Source organism: Halichoerus grypus, chromosome 4 (genome assembly GCF_964656455.1).
Source record: "Halichoerus grypus chromosome 4, mHalGry1.hap1.1, whole genome shotgun sequence".
Lineage (NCBI taxonomy): Eukaryota > Metazoa > Chordata > Mammalia > Carnivora > Phocidae > Halichoerus > Halichoerus grypus.
In genome coordinates this window covers 175,623,140-175,643,556 of record NC_135715.1, presented here as the reverse complement: position 1 = coordinate 175,643,556, position 20,417 = coordinate 175,623,140, and the positions used below count along the sequence as shown (strand labels likewise).

Sequence of the window (20,417 nt, the reverse complement as noted above, 5' to 3'; positions counted from 1 at the left end):
CCCTACTGCCTCCTCTCTGTGTTCTTTGATGCATCAGAACCTTTCTTTCAGGGGAAAAGGAGATGCCCAGCTCAGGCCTGAGCAGAAAGGCCTTACAAGGAAGCGTTGGAGAGAATGAGGGCAAAGCCGACTTGGGTGCTCCCGGAGGGGACAGAGGAGCCTCTGGTGGGTGGGCTCAGCCCAAGAGGGAGACTGCCCTGTTGCAGCAGCCCCACTCGACTGACCGCCGGGCAGTCGACCCCAACCTGCCTCACCCTGCCTTCCACCTGCCCGTTCACCTCACCCCACCCCGCCCTCCATCCCAGCCTGTCTCATCCGCACACCATCTCAACCTTTTCTGTCTCCAGTTCGTCTCCTTCCCCACCTCCCCTCCCCTCCCCAGCCTACCCTCACTTTGACTTTCTCTCACCCTCATTCACAAAACGCCCCCCTGCCCCTGTATCTCCAACGCTATCTCTTCTGTGGATCTGCCTCCTGATTTTCAGAAAGAGGGATCCCCCGCCCCGGGTTCCGCACCCGCCTCTCCCGGCGGTGGCTTGGTGAGGCACTCTCCTTCTCGCGGGTGGCGCGCGCCCTCTGCTGGTCGGAGGAGGGTAAGCCAGGGCCGGGTTTTGCCCCTAAGCCTGGACTTAGCCTGGTGAAGCCTCAGGTGTTCCATCTCCTGGAGTCCTGGAGGACCCCGACGCTTCCAGGCTTCCTTTGATCTTCAGAGAGGAGGGAAAAGGAGGAACCCTAGCCCTGCCTCCCTCAGGAAGTCCTGGAAGTGACTCAAGTGGGTCATTCTGGTTGCCCCCCCCATTTTAAAAGATTTTGAGAGAGAGAGAGAGAGAGAGAGAGAGAGTGCGCACGAGTGGGGGGAGGGGCATAGGGAGAGGGAGAAGCAGGCTTCCTGTTGAGCAGGGAGCCCGAGGTGGGGCTCGATCCCAGGACTCTGGGATCACGACCTAAGCTGAAGGCAGACGCTTAATGGCTGGGCCCTTTTCCTCACCACCTGGAGGCCCTTCTGAATCCTGCACCCACTGGGACCATGGCCTTTATGCTCTCTCGGAGAATTTTACAAAAACTGTTGGCAGGAAAACTGCCTTAAACGCGTTCCCTTAGATGGAACAACACCTGGGCAGGTGCGTGAAGTGATTGCTGCGACGTTGGGTTGCACACCAAGGCAAGCCCCCCTCCCCCACCCATGGTCTTGGTGCTTCTTTCCCAAGGTTCCTGTGGATTGCGGGTTGAGGGGAGAACACCCTGGGCTCCCGCAGGAGGCCGAGAAGATTTCCCTGCGCGCTGTGGACGGAAGGGGACTTGCAGGTGGAAGGCAGCACAGTTCTGTGCAGGGAGGGCTGGGATGCTTTTCCCCAAAGAGTGCTGATGAAGTCATCAAGGTCCACCTAGGGAAAGAGTCTTTATCCTTTTTCATTTTATTTTCACTTAATTTTTTCCTGGTTTTCCAAATAGCACATACTTGGCATAGAAATTTTGGAAGATACACACACAAGGCCTTCATTAAATATGAGTTGGATGAAGAGTGTAATGAAACATGGGGAAAAATGACCCATTACACAGAGGCCACTATTCATATCTCTTTGACATAATCTCTTTCCTTTTCACTATGCCTTTTAGAATTTAATGGTACCCTACTTTAGTCACCTAATATTCTGGTACGAGCATGTTCCATATCATTATGCCCTATAGATGTCATGAGGTGGAAGAGCAGGCTCACGTATTCCATGGGGCAGATGAACCAGGGGATGAGTTCCACATTGTGAGGGCCTCAGTGACTTGGAGGGAGGTGCAAAGGACCTCTCTGCAGGGGGCAGGAAGCTGGGAAGGAGAACAGATTCACTGGAGAGACAGAATCGGGATCCAAAAAGATCTGGGCTGCTAAGAATTGTGGGCTAAATGTAACAAGGTGAAATTTTCTGGCAAAGAGTGTGAGGCCCTGCTCTTAGATCTTTAAATGAAAAAACAGGAGGTCAGAGTGTGAGGTGTGGCAAGGAAGTGGCTCAGGAGAGCCTGTGTATAAATTAGTGGCTTCTTAGTCAACACAATATTAAATGGGAGGCCGAAGGGTGGAATGTAGGAAAATCATTGTGATCTGAGGATGCACTGATGGAGCTATGGCCCCAAAGACGAAGGAAATGACCCCCTTGCTCTAATGAGTGTGCCCCCAGCATAATGGGACACAGTGTTAGAGAGCACTTCCTAGAGAACACCAAATGGAGAACATACAGAGTAGTGGGCTCAGGCAGTGAAAAGAGAGAAAGCTGGAGAACCAACGACAATGAGAGATGTAGTCTGGAAATCACACTGGGGAAAGGGACACGAGAACTGTCCTCGATTACTCAAAGATCTGGCCTGTGGCAGAGGACCTGGATGTGTGCGACGAAGGGCAGTATTGGGACTTGCATAGGAAGCTACAGGAAGACAGACATGTCACTTTGATTGAACGAAGCACTTCTGTCGGTACTCAGCAGCCCCTTTCCCAGGGGCCTGCGGGAGGGGGAGACAAGGTAACTTCTCCAAACTTGAGGCTCTTGAAGTCCTGTGAGTAAGTTGGTAAAGATGGGATTTCAGGCACCATTGGGCAGCTGAGGGGAGGTGTCCTTAGATTTGAGGATCTTCATACCTATGAAATCACATCCTTAAAGCCCACCCTGCCCCCCTGTTTTTTCCTACACACAAAGCCAATTTGGAAGCTAAGATACGGGATTGGGAATCAGAAAACCTGAATTCCAGTCCCAGTGTCAACTCACTTGCTATGTCACCTTTGGACAACCACATCTCTTCTCTGGGATTCCATTGTGTCTCCTTAAAATAATGAGGCTCAACCAGGGATTTGAGAATTCTACTCTGTGGAACCTCAGAAGTCACCTAGGTTCTCTCTGTTCCAAAAAAAAAGTTGGAAAATGTCTGTCCAAGGTGATTTCTAAGGTTGTGTCCAGCCCCCAAATCTCATAGATGGGTATTCTCTTCTCCAGGCCACTTCGGCTCTAGCTATGTCTCTGCCTCAGTGATACTTCCAAGCTCTGAGTCACTGTGGTTTTGAGGTGACTCTACTCTCATTCAAGCCCCAAAGAAGCCACACTCTTAATACGCTCAGCTTCCTGATGATCCAAGTCTATCCTCATGGACCCTTCACCCCTTGGTTCTTGGCCGTCCAGGGTACTGATCCCACCATTGCTCCCCTCTCCCATTCCAAGATCCAGCCCCTCTTGCGTTCCCTGAAGTCCTGAGCATTTTCTCCACCTCCTCATTTATGTCACTGGTGAAAATATGGCTCACTTCCTACCTCCCCCACCACCCCCCAACACCACATGCTTCTGTTACAGAGTTTATAGAACACTTCCGCATCCATCATCTTATTGGTCCCGTCCACGGTCAGGGAGGAAGACAGGGCAAGGATTGCTTTACCCGCTAGAAGGATAAATAAACCAAGGCCAAATAGGTTAAGAGACTTGGCTAAAGTCTTAGGTTTGTTCTAGGACCTGTGTCTTCTGGTTTCTCTCCCAAGCCTTTTCCCAATGCTGAGTGGTTTCTCCATTGTCCCGAGTGGCCCTTGATTACCTTCTTTGTAGGATCCCTCCCACCCCCAGCCAGGATTACACACACCTGTGTCTCCTCCACAGGTGGAGGATAATGTGTGTGCCATGTCACCAAGCTCCACTTGCAGATGGACTCAGAAGCCTGACCAGCATGCGGGGGGAGGACATCTGTGTCCACACCACCTGATATCTGCACAGTCACAGAGGCACATGTTAGCTCAGGGGACCACAGATAGACATCAAAATGGGCTTCTGTGCTGTACTTTTCTCAGACCCTTCTGCTTTTCTGGCCTTCATCTTTTTTCCAATATGTCTTTAAGATGCACTTAATTTCAGCTTGTTCCTCAAACTATTTATAATTCATATCAAGTAGACTTGCTGATAATAAAAAGGAGCAACCCTACCACTCATTGAACCTGACTCTGCCAGGCTCTGCCCTATTCGGATGATTTTCATGTGGTATCTCCTCTGAGCGGGCCACAACCTCGCCAGGTGGGGATGGTTACCTCTCCTTCCAGATGAGGAAGCTCAGGCTTGGAGAAGTCAGGTGGCTGGCCCAGCCTGTGACCCCTGAGCTCAAGTCCTCAGCATCACACCACATCCCCTCCTGCGGGACCTTCCTGGAGAGCCTCTTCCTCATGTGGATGTGACCTGCCGCTTACCCATTGCAGGTGTACTCTTGTTTAATTGTCATAGCAGAAGATGGTTGGTTATGAAGGGCAGATTGACGGCTTATGATTGTCCTTAGTTAGGGCTTCCATCTGATAAAGAGCAAATCGGAGACTGTTTTGTTCCCCCCTTGTCTTTTGCAAGCCTTCACCTTCCTACTTGTGTTCCTACAAGCTTGGAGTAGATCACTCTACTCTGGGGTGGGGCTGGGGGGTCTGACTGCACTTTGACTTTGATAGCATTTCCTACCTCAGTTTTGTCAGTGGTATTTCTCCCTGACTCTCCTCTGTCTTGGAATGGTGGGTTTCGTATGTAGAGACAAGTGACCCACTGTCCCACTGACTATGACTTTTTCTATTTCTGAGGATTCTCTCACTGGATGCTGCCTGCTATTTCTGCCTTTCCTTTCTTTGTAGACAATGGCAACACAGTATGGGGGGATAGGAACAAGGGCTCTGGAGCTGAACTTCCCAGGCTTGGGTGCTGGCTCTGTCCCTTACTAGCTGTGTGACCTCAAGCATGTTACTTTTCTTCTTTGTGCCTCAATTACCCTATCTGCAAAATGGATTTGATAATAACAGAACCTACCTTAGAGGGCTGAAAGATTAAATGATTACATAAGTACCTTGGTACATATATCCATATTTTCTATTATTAGACAAACCAACAAAACCACCCTAAACAAAGCAAGTCCCTGCCTCTTCTCCTCTAGTACCAATCAGATGCCCCCAAGTGTCCCGGGAGGAACTTGAGTGGCCATATCTACTTTTTTAGGCCAATCCAGACCTTGTTCTGGACCCACCTACTGAGCTTCACCAAGAACCAGCCCCTTGACTGGTGATAGGGCCATGCCACTGTCACATGGGGCAGCCTCCTATACCCAGTGCATCCTCCATTTCTTCTTGCGGTAATACTGAATCTAGAATTACAGGATCTCAGCTAGTTACCAGCCCTGTGACCTTGGAAATCTGTCTATACTATTTGGAGACTTGTTTTCTTTTCTAAAATGTGGACAATAGGGGCGCCTGGGTGGCTTAGTCGGTTAAGCCTTCGACTCAGGTCATGGTCCCAGGGTCCGGGGATGGAGCCCCATGTTGGTTTCCTTGATCAACGGGGAGCCTACTTCTCCCTCTCCCCCTGCCCTCTGCTCATGCTCTCTTTATCTCAAATGAATAAATAAAATCTTAAAAAAATAAATAAAATAGGGGCGCCTGAGTGGCTCAGTCATTGGGTGTCTGCCTTGGGCTCGGGTCGTGATCCCAGGGTCCTGGGATCGAGCCCCGCATCGGGCTCCCTGCTCAGCGGGAGGCCTGCTTCTCCCTCTCCCACTCCCCCTGCTTGTGTTCCTGCTCTCGCTATCTCTCTCTGTCAAATAAATAAATAAAATCTTTAAAAATAAATAAATAAAATAAAATGTGAACAATAGTAATGTTTACTTCCCATGGTCATTGTGTAGATTAAATAAGAATAATGTTAACAATATGGGGCGCCTGGGTGGCTCAGTCGGTTAAGTGTCTGACTCTTGATTTCAGCTCAGGTCATGATCTCAGGGTCATGAGATCAAGCCCTGTGTCAGGCTCTGCACTCAGTGTGGAGTCTGCTTGAGAGTCTCTCTCTCCCTCTACCCCTCCTCCTGCTCTCTCTCTCTAAAATAAATACATAAATTTTAAAAAGAATAATATTAGCAATAGTACCTAACCTACTTCTCACACTTACCACTACCCAAATAATATCCTAATATTATTTCTCTCAATGTAGCAGACACAGCTAGCTCCATCCCCCCAAATTTGCATGCTCCTTACTTCACATAGTAGAGGTGTCACTGGGAAGTGATTGCCCAGCCAGGGACTCATTTTCCAGCTCTCCTTATATTTTGGTGGGAGCCACGCGACTTGTTTTTGCCAAGAATACGAATGGAAATGATAGTATGTGTTGCTCACAGGCCCAAGCATTTAGAAATGGAAGTGCCTTTTCCATACTTTCTTATTCCCTTTCTGCCATCTGGATTCAGAGGAGGACTAGTTCCTAAGAGAAGGCAGAGCTACCATATGGATGGATCTTGGTTCCTAAAACACCACATGGAAAGAAATCACCCATCAATGTGCATTAGACTATTCCTTGAAGTTTGCAGGATTTCTTCTTATAGCAACTAACATTACCATAACTAATATCCAAATCACATTGAATCTTTACAACAATCCTCTGAAATAGACATTATGATTTCCCCCACTTTATAGATGAGGAAACTGAGGCACAGAGGGGTTAAGCTTGAAGTCACACAGTGAGAAAGGGCAGAGCAGAATCTGCACCCAGTCTCATTTCAGAAGCAGTGAGTTCTCTTAACCACTAAGGATGTGAAAGAGCTTTACACGCTAAAGCCTCCTAGAAATAATAATAATAATAATAATAATAATAATAATAATAATGGCTAATACTTATTGAACACTTACGTGCCAGGCACTATTTAAAGAGCTTTACGTTCATTTAATCCTTATGACCCTCTATAGTTGGTTCTAGTATTATTCCCATTCTGTAGATGAGGAAAACTAAGGCACAAAATGTTAAAAAACATGCTCGGGGTCACAGTGCTGCTAGATAGAGGTGTGATTCAAACCCTAGTAGCTCAGCTCACTCCTTTCCCCACCTCTTATTCCCTTATCATCTCTCATGGAAGAATGAACAGATCCTAAGATTCTGAGAGGCCCAGGAAGTGGCAGGACTATAACCTGTGCCCAAACCCCAGCCCAACCCCAGGACAAGTTCCAAATCCAGCACTTACCATGGGTTCCAGACAAATAGAGTGAGAAATGCCCATTGGAAGTCTTGTGGCCAACTGTGACCCTTGAATTTATCTCAAATGACATGATAGAGTAGAAGGAGCCCAAATGGACATGGATACTAACCCAGCCTTTGCATACTCTTATTGGAACCAAGAAGGCTCCTTACTCTCTCTGGGCCTCAGTGCCTCATCTGTAGAATGGAGATGCTGATTATACCCACCTTGTTGGTTAGATGCAAGGACAGAGCATATGCCTAAAGAGTCTAGTGCAGAGAGGGGCTTCCTAAGTGTCATCCCCCCAGCAACAACCAGCTCAGAACAGAGACCTGCCCTGTGAGCTCAAACCATCTCCCATCAGTCTAATCCTCCAACTGTACCTACCCCAAGTCTCTTTCCATGAGTCAGAGAAGTTCCTTCCTTGAATTTCTGTGAGATTAGGGAAGGGGGGAGTAGTTAAAGGAGGCTGGAGGCCAGACCCTGAGCATGAACATCAGGTTCCTTTTTCTGGAAGAGGAGGACAAGTTGCTTAGCAACACAGCAGGACGTTATCAGGGAGGCTTCAGGCAGTGCTGTCTTTTTTATCCTGCAGTATGGAGATATCTGGGGTGACACCAGATGGGGAGATGAATGGGAAAAGTGGGGAAGGGTCTGTGGTCTGATAGCAACCTCTGGGCCTCATCCTCCTTTCCTGTGATCACCTTTCCAATACCTTTACCCTTTTCCCTTGGTTTTCTACTTTTGACACACAGAGGCAGAGAGACAAGTTCTGGATCCATCTTGCACACACCTGTGTACAATGACCACATCTGTGACCATGCATCTAAAACTCAGGACCACCTTATGTGTACTGCACTTTACAGTTTACAAAGCACATCCGTAGACCTGATTTTACCTGATACTTACAACAACTTCTTTAATTCCTCATATGACAGGGGTAAAGTCTCAAGGTCCCACAGTGAGGAAATAGCAGGGCCCAGATTTGCTGCAAATCTCGCATGTTTCCACTACATGTTGAAGCATAGACGTTAGTACAGGCATTGGTACATTTATATGTACACACAATTCCATATCCTCACAGTTTGAAGGTTCTTCGTGCCTAGTGTCCTAAGATGCCCCCAAATGCACCTATCCCCACCTTTGGTCACAAAGCAGGTGCAATATAGAGGAAAGGTTCAGCTGTTCTTCCCTGCCAGCAAGAGCCAGCCTGGGGCCATGGGATCCTTAGAGTGTGGAATCCCAAGAGGGACCTGGCCTGCTGGCCCAAAGGCCTCAACTCAGGAATGCTCCTGGGCTGTGCCTGGCTGGCATAAGTGTCTACATACCAGCAGCTGAAGCAAGTCCCCTGGCTGGCATTCCAGAGAGATGCACATGGGTCCCACTGGAACCTTGCCTGCAGCAAGGAAATAAACACATGTCACCAAGGTCATAGATAGCTCATGGGAGGCCCAGGTCTCCAGAGCTCCCCACTGCCTCAGGGGCCAGCAGAGCTGGTCAGAGCAGCCCCGGGCTCCATTCTGGACTCTGTCTTTGTCCCTTATTCCCTCTGTCAATGTTTGTTAATAGTGCAATGATTGTTACCCCAACAACAGTAATATTGTCATTCCTGTTAAGCCACAACACATCGAAATCCTTGTTTCCATCTGATAGATGAGAAAACTGAAGTTCAGAGAGGTTGAATAACTTAGATCAATTAGTTAGTTAATGATCGGATAAGGACTCAAATGTCTGATTCCTGGAATTTTGTTCTGTGCATCACATCACACTGCTTTTAAATGTTTGGGCAGAGTGGGGGAGGAGGAGTAGCAAGGGAACATTCAGCCACTCCATCCTTTATCCCCAAACTGCACATGCCCAGGATCATGTAGGCCAACATGCCTCAGAACAGGCAATTTGAATAATTATTTTGATTAAGGTTTTATCAACTTCCAAAAAGTTATTTGAGATGACTTACTATATAGCAATATACACAAAATGGAATATTCAGTTTTAAAGGACATATAAAAAAGCAGTTGGTGAAATATGAGAAGCAGTCCCATAAGTCAAGGACAAGGCAAATCTGTTTTATCCCTTCTAACCTTATCACCGCCACCACTTAACATTCTACTAAAGGTCCTAGTCAATGCAATAAGACAAGAAAAGATATATTCTATATGCAAATCTTGGAAAGGAAGATATTAAAATGTCCTTGTTTGCAGACAGTATGGCTGCCTACCTAGAAAATCCAACAGATCCAACTGGAACACAATTAAAACTAATGAAACTAGTATATCCAGTAACATACAAGATTAACATACAACAACTTATGGTTATCATATAACTCCCATAAAAACAAGGGAAATAGTTGGGAATAATAGATTTACAACAGCAATAAAAAATATGCTCCTAGATAAACCTAATGAAAGACATGGAAACATCTAAATGAGGAAAATGACAAATCTCCACTAAGGAACATAAAAGAAGATCTGAATAAAAGGAACACTTAGCATGTTCCTGGGTAGAACGACTCAATATTGCAAAATGTCAACTCTGTCCAAACTGGTCTATAAAAGTAATACAGTCCCTGATAGGCTTGGTTCTAAAGTTCTTCTGGACTACGTTTAAGATTAGCCTAGACAATTTTAGCAAAAGAACAATGAGCATACTGCAAAGCTACAGTTATTAAAGGTGTGGTTTGGCATAGAAATAGTTAAGTAGACCAACAGAACTGAGCAGAGCCTTGAAACAGACCTATGTATATGTGGGAATTTCATAAAAGAAAAAGATCGCATTCTCTATAGGGAAAGGAAGACTGTTCAAAGGTTGGCACAACTTGTTATTCATTTGAGAAAACACAGTTATATCTCTACTTCTTGCTACATATAGAAATAAATTCCAAAATAGGTTAAAGAATGAAAGTATAGTTGTATACTTGCTGGCAACCAAAGACAAACATGGAAACTGTCACTATTTCACATTTACTGAGACCCGACTAAATGCCAGGCACTGTGCTAGTTCTCATGGTTTAAAGAAAGGATATGAATAAGTCCATGTGAAGAGAAAAATTTCCCCTACGTTTATTATTTGAATAAGGGATAGTGGGTCTTCTATGGCATTTATGCCAAAGATAGAGTGTTCTTTAAATAGCCTTTGAGGGATCCTTGTAAGAGTGTGTATGCGTGTATCCATGCTCTGTGTGTGTTCATTCACCAAACGGGCTGCATGTATGCCCACAGTGCTAGATAGGTATCTAACAGTTTGCTGTGCTAGATAGGTATCTTGTACTTGTACAGCAAAAGACACTCTTAAATTCTTGGGATTTGGAAAGAGCTTGAGGATAGGGAAGGGAGTGAAGAGACTTTGGAGATATGTGAGAGGACGGGGGCAGGGCTGCCCAGACACTGCCCTACCTCACTTTTCCCTTCCTTCCTTCCTTCCTTCCTTCCTTCCTTCCTTCCTTCCTTCCTTCCTTCCTTCCTTCCTTCTTTCCTTCCTTCCTTCCTTCCCTCCCTCTTTCCTCCTACCTTCCCTCCCTCTTTCCTCCTACCCTCCCTCCCTTCCTTCCTTATTTCTCTCTCTGTCTCTCTTTTTCTTTCATCATGATTTTCCTTCCTTTTTAAGGTAATAATAATAATATTCGTTGTAACAAACTAGGAAACTCAGAAAAATACCAAGAAGAGAGTAAAACTGATCATTTAAAATCCCACCACTTAGGGAGAGCAACATTAATATTTTACTAAACTTCTTAAAAGTGTCTATTGCTGCGCACACACACACACACACACACACACACACACACATACAGAATCATTCGGTGTAGATCTATTGACTGCCTACTGTGTGCCCAGCACTATGCTGGTGCAGGGAATCTAGCAGTGAACAAGACAGACATTTTATTGAGAGGATACAAAGTAAATAAGCAACAAAAAATAATTGGGGGTGACAAATGCTGTGAAGAAAATAAATTGGGGGGTGCCTGGGTGGCTCAGATGGCTAAGCGTCTGCCTTCAGCTCAGATCATGATCTCCAGGTCTTGGGATCAAGCCCTGCATCCGGCTCTCTGCTCAGTGGGGAGCCTGTTTCTCCCTCTCCCTCTGCTTGCCGCTCCCCTGCTTGTGCTCTCTCTGTCAAATAAATAAATAAGATCTTAAAAAAAGAAAAGAAATCAGGGGTATGTGAAGGAAGGTGACTATGGGGCAGGTTGAGATGAATTCATCAAGAAGAGGTGGCTATTAAGCCAAGATGTGAATGACATGAAGAGGACAGCTATTTAAAGATCTCTCTCTCCCTCTTACACAAATAGGGCCATATTATATTGTTTTTGGCCAGATATTTTCACTTTGCATGGTCATTTTTCATGTCAATAAATACAGACTGATGTATCATTTTTAGTGGTTCATAATATCCCAGCAAATATTGATTTATCCCAACTTAATCTCCTACTCTTACATCCATTTTTTTAATTATTATAAACAATGTTACGATAAGCACCCTTGTGTCCTTTCCCACTTATTTCCTTAGGGCAAATTTCTGGAAATGTGAAGCTAGGTCAAAGAGCACTCTCTTTCACATTTTGATCCCTAGCCAAGTAGCTCTCCAAAAAGACTGAACTAACACATACACATATATATGTTATATATATATATAATTGCCCCATTATGAGAAAGTGCACATCTCCTCATGTTTTTATCATTGTTGACATTCTCCATATAATCTTTGTCAGTATAAGACATGGAATCTCCCATTACTGTTTTGACTTGAATTTCCTTTTCAATAACAAAGTCTCTTTCTATGTGTTTATTGATTATTTACATTTTTGGCATGAATGACATCTTCACAGTTTCGATTAATTTTCTACTGAAAATATATTTTGCTGCAAATATGTTCTCTCAGCTTGTCACTTGCCTTTTAATCTTATTTGTGGTTGCTCTTTCTCTCTCTATTTCTCTAACATTCAAAAGTTGAAATGGAGTCAGATGAATAAATCTTTTCCTTCAAGGTCTATGCCAAAAAAAATGTTCATCACCCAACCCAAGATGCACTAGTAACAATACTAATAAATAATCCTTGTTTTCTCTAAGTATTTTTATTTAATATTTGACTATTGCCATATATTAACTACTACTTTCTAATTATGCAAACAATATACTAATACATTCTTGTTGTAAAAAATTAAACTCCACAGATAAGGTGCATGTCCTCTAGACAAAATCAATCCCAGTTCTTCCAAGAAGTCATTTATTAAGAGTGATGTATATCTTTCTCAAGCTTCTATTACACACACACACACAAATTAAGCTTTAATTTTGTTTTGCTTTTGCATAAATTATTTGTACTGTATATATTGTTATGCAACTTTTAATGATACTACATGTTTTGTAGATCTTTCATCAGTACATATAGTCTAATCCATTCTTTTTAACTGAATACTGTAGTATTCAGTAATTTGGCTGTATCAAAGCTTATTTAACCTCTAACACACTGGTGAATATTTACATTGATTCTAATTTATCTCTCTCCAAACAATAACACAATAAAAATATCTTTATCATGTCTCTATGTGCACATATTCAAGTATTTCTCCAGGGTCAATACTAGAAATCAGAATTCCTGAATAGAAAGCTATGTGCATTTAAATTTTTAGTAGGTACTTTTAAACTGTCTCCTCTTCTTTGGGGCGCCTAGGTGGCTCAGTCAGTTAAGCGTCTGCCTTGGCTCGTGGGATCCAGCATCAGGCTCCTTGCTCAGCGGGGAGCCTGCTTCTCCCTCTGCCCCCCCCCCACTTGTGCTCTCTTTCTCAAATAAATAAATAAAATCTTAAAAAAAAAAACAAACTGTCTTCTCTTTTAAGGGTTTTATAGCTTTTTCCTTTACATTAAAAAAAATCTGGAATTTATTTTGGGGTAAAGAATGAGGAATAATTGACCTTTTTTCTTCATATGAATGACTACCCAGTTGTACAAAACCATATGCTGACTAATCCATCTTTCCCAGTGGATTTGAAATGGTGCCTTTATCATATATTAAATTCCCATGTATGCCAGAGTTCAGCTTTGGAATATCTATTCTGTTCTATTTTCTATTCCTAAGTCAGTGCCATATATTTTAACTACCTTAGTTCTATAATACATTTAAGTACATGGTAGGGCAAGCCCTCCATCATTACTCTTCTTTCTTATGTTTTACTTGATATTCTGTGTTTTTCTGGGATTGTATGTAAATTATTATTTTTTTTTTTTAAGGAGTAAAATGTTGAAAGATTATAACAGAATGGTGATAACCCCTCTTTCCTTTTAGGTAGTCATATATAAAAATGCACACAAAGAAACTAACTTTATGATTTGTGGACTTGAAGATAAATATCAATCACAGGAGACTATGACCAAGGGGTGTAAAGAAATGGGGGAGAGGAAGTCTTAAGAAAGGGGAGTAACTACTGTGGGCAATATCTCCAAATAGAAAGAGACCCTAGGAGCAGCTAATTACTAAAGAAATAGTGGAGGGGCACCTGGGTGGCTCAGTCGTTAAGCGTCTGCCTTCGGCTCAGGTCATGATCCCAGGGTCCTGGGATCGAGCCCCGCATCGGGCTCCCTGCTCCGCGGGAAGCCTGCTTCTCCCTCTCCCACTCCCCCTGCTTGTGTTCCCTCTCTTGCTGTGTCTCTCTCTGTCAAATAAATAAATAAAATCTTTAAAAAAAAAAAAAAAAAAAAAAGAAATAGTGGAAAAAATCCAGGGGGAAAGAAAAACATGAAAGCTTAATCTAGATTGGGGGAATTTTAATCCAGAAACTAAGATGTTAAACCTAAGATAGAGGAAAGAAAAAACAAAAATAGAGGTGGGGGTTGCCTGTAAGTGCAACAGAGAGACTGACTCTAAATCTCATCAATGTATTAAACTAAGGTCAACTAATGTATTGAATCCTGAGACTAACCCCTGCAGTTTATCTATTTTGCACCCAATCTTTCATCACCGAACTAAAACAATTTTCCTAGCCCGCATTTACACACCTAGCCTGTGTGGATATACATGACCTTCTTGTAGGGTGTTTAGCAAGGTGTTCAGAGGGAAGGTAACAGTCTTAATGAAGGTCCTTAAAGTGTTAACACCTGCTGTCTTGAGGTCACTGACAGCAAATGTTGTTTATCATGTATAAAGGGATCAGGCGTACCACTTAAAGTGGGGCATGTAAAGATGGTCAGCCCTCCATACCTGGCTGTCACCTGTCTTTGGTCATGGTGATGTGGCTGGAAGGGGTTGCTGTGGCAGCCTCTGTTGTGAAAATCTTCCAGAGATGCCCATCTGGGGGCCTGAGGCAGAGTCCCCATAGGTAGAGGCCAAAGGATGTCCCCCTTGGATATTGCCAGATGCTCTGGTTGCTGGGCACTCTGTCTGGCAGGCAAAGCAGCTACCATGACAACCAACACCCCCCGCCCCCACGTCTGCGATTTTTCTTTTTTTCATTTCTCCTTTCCCATTAAGTACCAAGGTATTACAGGGACAAGCAAGCATAGCTCTCAGGACAGAATGTCCTCTGCTCCAGGAAGAGGGGCAGGGAAGTAGGCAGTGGAGATGTGTACATGTTATGTCTGAAGGAGCCTTCATCAGTATAAATGTATATGTACCTGCTCTCTGGGTTAAAATGTGTGCCTTTGGTTGTATATCCATGCAACAAATGATATGCAACAAATGGTCAGATCACTGTCTATCCACACATTTGCTTTCCTGCTTCCCTCCCCTCTCTGCTGCTCCTTTGCTGGGAGAGCCAGTCCTTTGCCAGGGGAAGTGCTGAGTCACGGCTCCAGCTGCGTTTCTGTATCCTATTCTCCGTCTCCATTCTTTCCTCAGTCGGCCCCTCACCCAGGCTGGGCTCTTTCTAGAACTCTGAGCCCTCTTCACCACTACCCTCCTCAGCCTGGACTCACTTCCCTGAGGTTCACTTCTGGGCAGTAAAGAGAAGGCACCTTACTCTGTTTCTGCACTTTCTCCCTTCTCACCTTGCCTTCTCAGAAGACTGAGCCTTTCTCCATGTGACCAGCCTTCCCTTACAAAACAGGAGTCTGACCAGGTTTGACCCAGGAGGCTAATTCTTCCATGTATTCATGCTGATCCTCCTCCAGTCGCTTACCCCTTAATCGGATTATGGCGGTGTCTCATGCCTCGGGGCATGGCAAGGAAAGTGAGATTTAATTTGACACCAAGCACTGAGGCTTTTTTCTCATTCTAAGTCTCCAAGTGCCAGACCACAGGTTCCTGGATGGGTGTGTGTGTGTGTGTGTGGTAAAGGGAGGATGCTGTGTCTGTGGGTTCAGGGGCAGTACCTAGTGATCCCGCCAAAAGCAGGATGTTTGGGGGGTCTCGGTAGGCTCTCTGGTCTCTCTTTCCCACCCACTTTAGACTCTTCTAACGCAGAAGTTCCAATCAAGTAGTCTTGCTAACTAGTTCTAAATAAGGCAGCCTAGGATTGTTTCCTCCGCTAGTGTGGGGAGAGTGGAAAGGTGGCCCCGCCCGCTCAGTCTGGTTACTATGGCGACAGCCGCGGGGTGACCCAAGTGCTCCTCCCTCCCTCCTCCCAAACCCAGAAAGATGACGGCACCGCGCTGACTGCGCCAAATTCCAGCCAATGGGCGGCTGCTCCCGCCTTCCCTTCCGCCAGCTCTCCCGCTTCTCCCCTCCCTCCCCCCCGGGAATTCGATTCACAAATCTGGACTGGGGATTTCCGGCTCCAGGCCGGGTGCAAGGGCGCTGGGCCGAGGCCGGGGTAGAGTAGCGGTCTGTCCTCTTAGGAGGGCAAATGGAAGCCGGCGTTCTTGGGTTCTCGGGCCAGACGCCTGCAACTCGCCATCAGAAGAGATCACAACCTGCTACCAAATTATTCAGAAAATCTAGGTGAAGCCGAGTCTGCAACTCCTCCCGCCCCCGCAAGCCCCCACCCTGCCCCAGCGTGCCGGTCAGCACCACGGACAGCGAACCCGGGCCTAGTCTTTCAGGCCGCGAGGTTCTGACTCCTGATCCTCGAGGTCTAGGCGGCGACTAGGGTCAGAGACGCCAGCGCTCTACTGGAGCCAGGCCTCCTTGGGTCAATGAAACTGAATGGGGCGCTGAGCCACGTGGCGAAAAAGGCAACGGGACAGGAATCTCAGGCTAAAAAGCTTATTTCTCTTCTTTCAACCCCTAAGAATGGCTCCTGTCTCCCAGGCTGCCTGTGTCCTAGCCTCCCTGGGAATAAAGGGCCAGGTCTGAATCTTAAGCAGGGATGGACTTCCCAAGGCTATCCTGGGTGGGCATGTGACTGAAATGGCCTTGAAACAACCCAGGAGTTTGGAGGAGGGGTGTGGAGCTGAGTGTGACAGTCAGGCCCCACCCGAGAGTGGTGAGCACAGGCTTAGTCAGGCCTAACTAGACTCTAGACAGTATATATAGTGGGGAGAGATGGAGGAAGAAGAGAAAAGCAGCAATCATTACTAGCTAGTTCTACCTCAATGGACTACTTTGTAAAGGGTACAACTTTTGCTGTCCTCATCACTTAATCCCTAAATGGTCTGCGCATTAATGAAGAGCTAGATGAGACAAGATGGAGAAGTAATGTGTGAGGGGATTCCGCTTTATCACCAGGCCTCAACCTTTGGCTACTTTACTCTCAATAAAATGGAAGCCAATGTGGGGGCGGGGGGACGGAAAGAGTAGCAGTTCTCAGGGACCCATCTCCCCCACTAGGCCCATGGGGGCCCTCCTGCCCTATCTGTGACTGTTTCACTCCCAATCCCACTCCCTCCCTCCTGGGGCCCAAAGAAAGGCCGGCGCAAAACCATCTGCAGGCGCTTCCAGCGCTTTATAGTTCTCTCTGGGACAGACGGACAGACAGACAGTGCAGCCCGCGCCGTCGGCCCGCATCATTGGCACCTTGGACACGGCACCAGGCCCAACCCAGTCCCTGGTACCCTCCCGGGAGGATTCCGGTCCGGCCTCAAATCAGCACCTCAGACAGCTCCCGGCCCAATACCCACCCCTCCCCCCTCCCTCTGGAAACAACCAAATAAATTAAAAGGGGAGGAAAAAAAACACCTAAGGATACGGAAGAGGGGTACCCCTCCCCCAGAGTAAGAAGAGTTTCTGTCTCCTCCCGCCCTTCCGCTGAGGCGCCGCCGCCGCCGGGGTGGCCTCCTAGGTTGATTTTGCCCCCAAACCTCAGCCTCCTGAAGCCGGCATCTCCCTCCCCCCCCAACTCCCGGCATGCAACACGTTGGAAAAGGTAGGGAGAGGAGGTGGGGGTGGGGCGAAGGACCATCCTGGTGGTTGTCTGGGCTCCTGGGGCTGCAGTTTCTCGCTGCACCGAAGTCAGTCCAAATCAAGAATTAATATTCCCTTTGGTCTGGGAAAGGGGATGTGGGGGCTCAGTAGGGGGAAAAATGCAAGCTGACATAGGCGGGGGGGCGGGGTAAGCAGACAGGAGGGAAGATGGTGACACATGCGAGGAGCAAGGAAAAGAGAACGAGGAGGGGAGATGGGGACACAGGTGCAGAATGAGAAAGGGGGGCAATGATAGTCAGGTAGGGGGTAAGATGGAGATGGAAATACACACCCAAGGTACGGAAAATGGAAAGGCAGAGAGGGAGATGGGAAGGCAGACAGGAGGAAAGATGAAGATACAGGAAGGAGGCGAGGAAATGGTCAAAACCGAGGGAGATGGATTTACAGATACACACGGAAGGGAAGGAGGACACCCGGGTAGAATTGGAGAGATGGGGGGGCAGAGGCAGACAGAAAGGGTGAGGTTGGGGGTCCCCCTCCCGTGCTCATCCCCCACCCCCACCCTATGCCCAGCAAATCCAGAGCCGTGGCCTCTGGCATCCTGGCCTCCACCTTCCCCTGCGGGACAGGGGCGGCTCCTCCTCCGGCCACGGCACGGAGCAGCGGTAACAGCGGCGGCGGCTTGATGGTCCCGGGGGCTCCGAGTGCGTGTCAGGGGCTGGGGTGGGGGGCGGGCGCGGCCCTTGGGAATCCCTAGCGGTCCAGGTTCATAGTCCAGTGCTTGGCTCCGGTCGCGCAGCTGTCCCTGGCGGCCGAGGAGGAGGCGGGGGCCGCGGGCGCGCCCCCGTTGGGTGGACCCCCGGCGCCCGCGGCAGCCTCGCCCTCGTTCTTGAGGTCTTGAAAGACCTGCGTGAAGAAGTGGGGGTCGGCGTTGAGCCGCAGCATCTGGGGGCTGAGCCGCTGGATGAGGCGCAGGCAGCGTTGCCAGAAGCGCTCCTTGTCGGGCTCCACGAGGAAGGGCTTGAGCGGGTATGAGATCTCGTTGCCCATGTAGGAGTAGGCGAGGTAGAGGCAGGTGAGGAAAGCGGCCTGCAGCTCGGCGGCCGACGCCAGCTCATCCCCGCGCAGCGACTCGCGGCACAGCAGGTACACGAACACCAGGTTGGCGGGCGTAATGAAGGCCTGGTCTTGCCAGCCCTGCAGCAGCAGCGAGCGGTCCACTCCGCGGAACCAGCCCACCAGCTCGCCCGGGCTCAGCTCCTTGAGGCGGTAGCAGCGTCGGCACACGAAATCGCCCAGGCAGCGCAGCAGCTCGCCGGTGGACGCCTGCACGATGACCCGCCGCGGCGAGCCGCCAGGCACCGGCGGCGCCGCCTGCGGGGCTGGGGGTGGCGGCGGCGGCGGCTTTCCCCCGCCCGAACCCGGCGGCGGGGCGGCCGCGCTGCCCCCCGACGGCGGCTCGCAGGTGGCGGCGGCCGCGGGCACGGTGGGCACCGGCACCGCCAGTGGCTTGGTGGCGCCGCCGCCGTCTGGGGGGTCCCGGCCCTTGCGGAGAAGGTTCTCGCGGTTGCGTTGCTGGACCAGGGGGTCGGGGCCAGTGGACGCCGGCTTGGGCGTCACCTTCTTGCTGCCTTTCTTCTTCTTGGCAGACGCGGCCACCAGGCGCTTCCAGGTGAGCGCCGAGATGAGCACGGACGGCCGCTTGAGTCGGCTCTCGCCTTTGCCGCCCTTGCCTGCTGGCGGCGCCCCGTAGCCCCCCAGCGCCTCGTCCCCCGCGGGCGGCGCTTTCTTCTTCTCTTCGGGCAGCCCGCCGGGCCTCCGGCCCTTGGCCGAAGAGGCGGGGGAAAGAGACAGCACCGTGCCCATCCTGCAGAGCGGGGCCGGCGCCCGGGCCCCGGTGGGAACCGCGGGCGGCGCCGCTGTCGCCGCCGCCGCTGCTGCAGCCCCCGGAGACCCGGCGGTGGGGGGCCTAGCCCCGGCCCGGGCGCGGGAACTGGCAGGGGAGGGTGGTTGCTTGGCTGCTCCGCGGCGGTTGCTCGGAGTCTGAGCTGCGCCAGCTGCAGCGTCAGCCCCACCCCTTGGACCCCGTCTTTAGCCGCGCCGCGCCCCGCCTCACGCAGCCAATCCTCGCCCGAGTTGCCCTCCTGACCGGCAGCTCCTCTGACCAATAGGAGCTCGCATACTAATCTCAAGTCCCGCCCCCCCCACCCTCCGTCTCTGGTCCTTTCCCTTCACCAGAAAGGGGAAAGGAGGAGGAGGTGGCCCCGGTTCGAAGGGCCTCCTCAGGGTCAGAGCTGGGGAGAGGGGTCTGGCTGCTCTCACCCCCCCCACATCCTCTCCCGCCCCCCAAGTCCTAAGGCCCTGGGTCAGCTTGTTTTGATGTATTGGATCGCGGTAGCAGAGAAGCCTTGGGAACAGCCTCTCCGCCCTTTTGATTCTGTGCTGGGGGCAGCGTGGGCAGTGAGTGCCTTCACCAGGGCGCCCCAGCACCTGCTGGGTCGAACTGCTCTGGCTTCTCCAGTTTGGCCATAGGTCGATTACCTCTTAGCTCTCCTCTCCTCCCTTCATCCCATGCGGCCACCATGGTGGTGCTTGTGGGGGAGTGCAGTAGGCGTCTTCTTGCTCTACCTGTGATGGGGTCCTGGTGGGGCCCGGACCTACCTGCAGGCCACAAACTCCCTCCTTGGGGGCCTTTGCTCTGGGGGCGGCCAGACCCTCAGATTTATGCCCAGCTTGATTCTCTGCAGCTGAGTCTGTGGGGAGAGGCCCTAGACTCTGGTCCCTGGGTAGCTCCTCTTCTGCTCTTCTTCCCCACCAACACACCCTGATCCCACACTTGGGTGGGTGATGAATGATTGGTTCCTGGGGAAGTGCTGGAAATTGGATGGATGGGTTGGTCTCAAGCTCAGACAGGAGATGGGACCTCCTGTGCAGAGGGAGGCCCAAGAGGGTTGACCCAACCTTCAGCTTAGCCCTGGATCCAGGTTGAGTTGAGTTTTCATTGTTAAATTCTTCCTGCCATTCAGGTCCCAGCTGTCCCCACTCCCAGCTGCAAGCTATTAGGCTAGGTCCTGCCCATTTCTCTCTGTTCCCTCCTCAGCACTCACAGGCCTTTGTCCTCTGGGCCTTACCTGCAGGTCCTGAGCCCAGCTGGTCCTGAGGCTATTCCACCTGCCTTATAGGACAGTGTCCACCCTTCCCCAGGC

The 20,417-nt window shown here is 49.0% G+C and overlaps 1 protein-coding gene across 1 annotated transcript; it reads right to left on the bottom strand.

Annotated features, from left to right (window-relative positions):
- Positions 1-16,773: 16,773 nt before the first annotated feature.
- Positions 16,774-19,282, bottom strand: CDK5R2 (cyclin dependent kinase 5 regulatory subunit 2). The gene has a single exon (XM_036083048.2). It carries the CDS (start codon positions 19,075-19,077, stop codon positions 17,965-17,967), a length of 1,113 nt encoding a protein of 370 aa, XP_035938941.1. The 5' UTR covers positions 19,078-19,282; the 3' UTR covers positions 16,774-17,964.
- Positions 19,283-20,417: the final 1,135 nt, after the last annotated feature.

What these genes read in the sequence shown, in the direction of transcription:
- CDK5R2 (XM_036083048.2), bottom strand. Translation starts at nt 19,077, where the DNA reads ATGGGCACGGTGCTGTCTCTTTCCCCCGCCTCTTCGGCCAAGGGCCGG.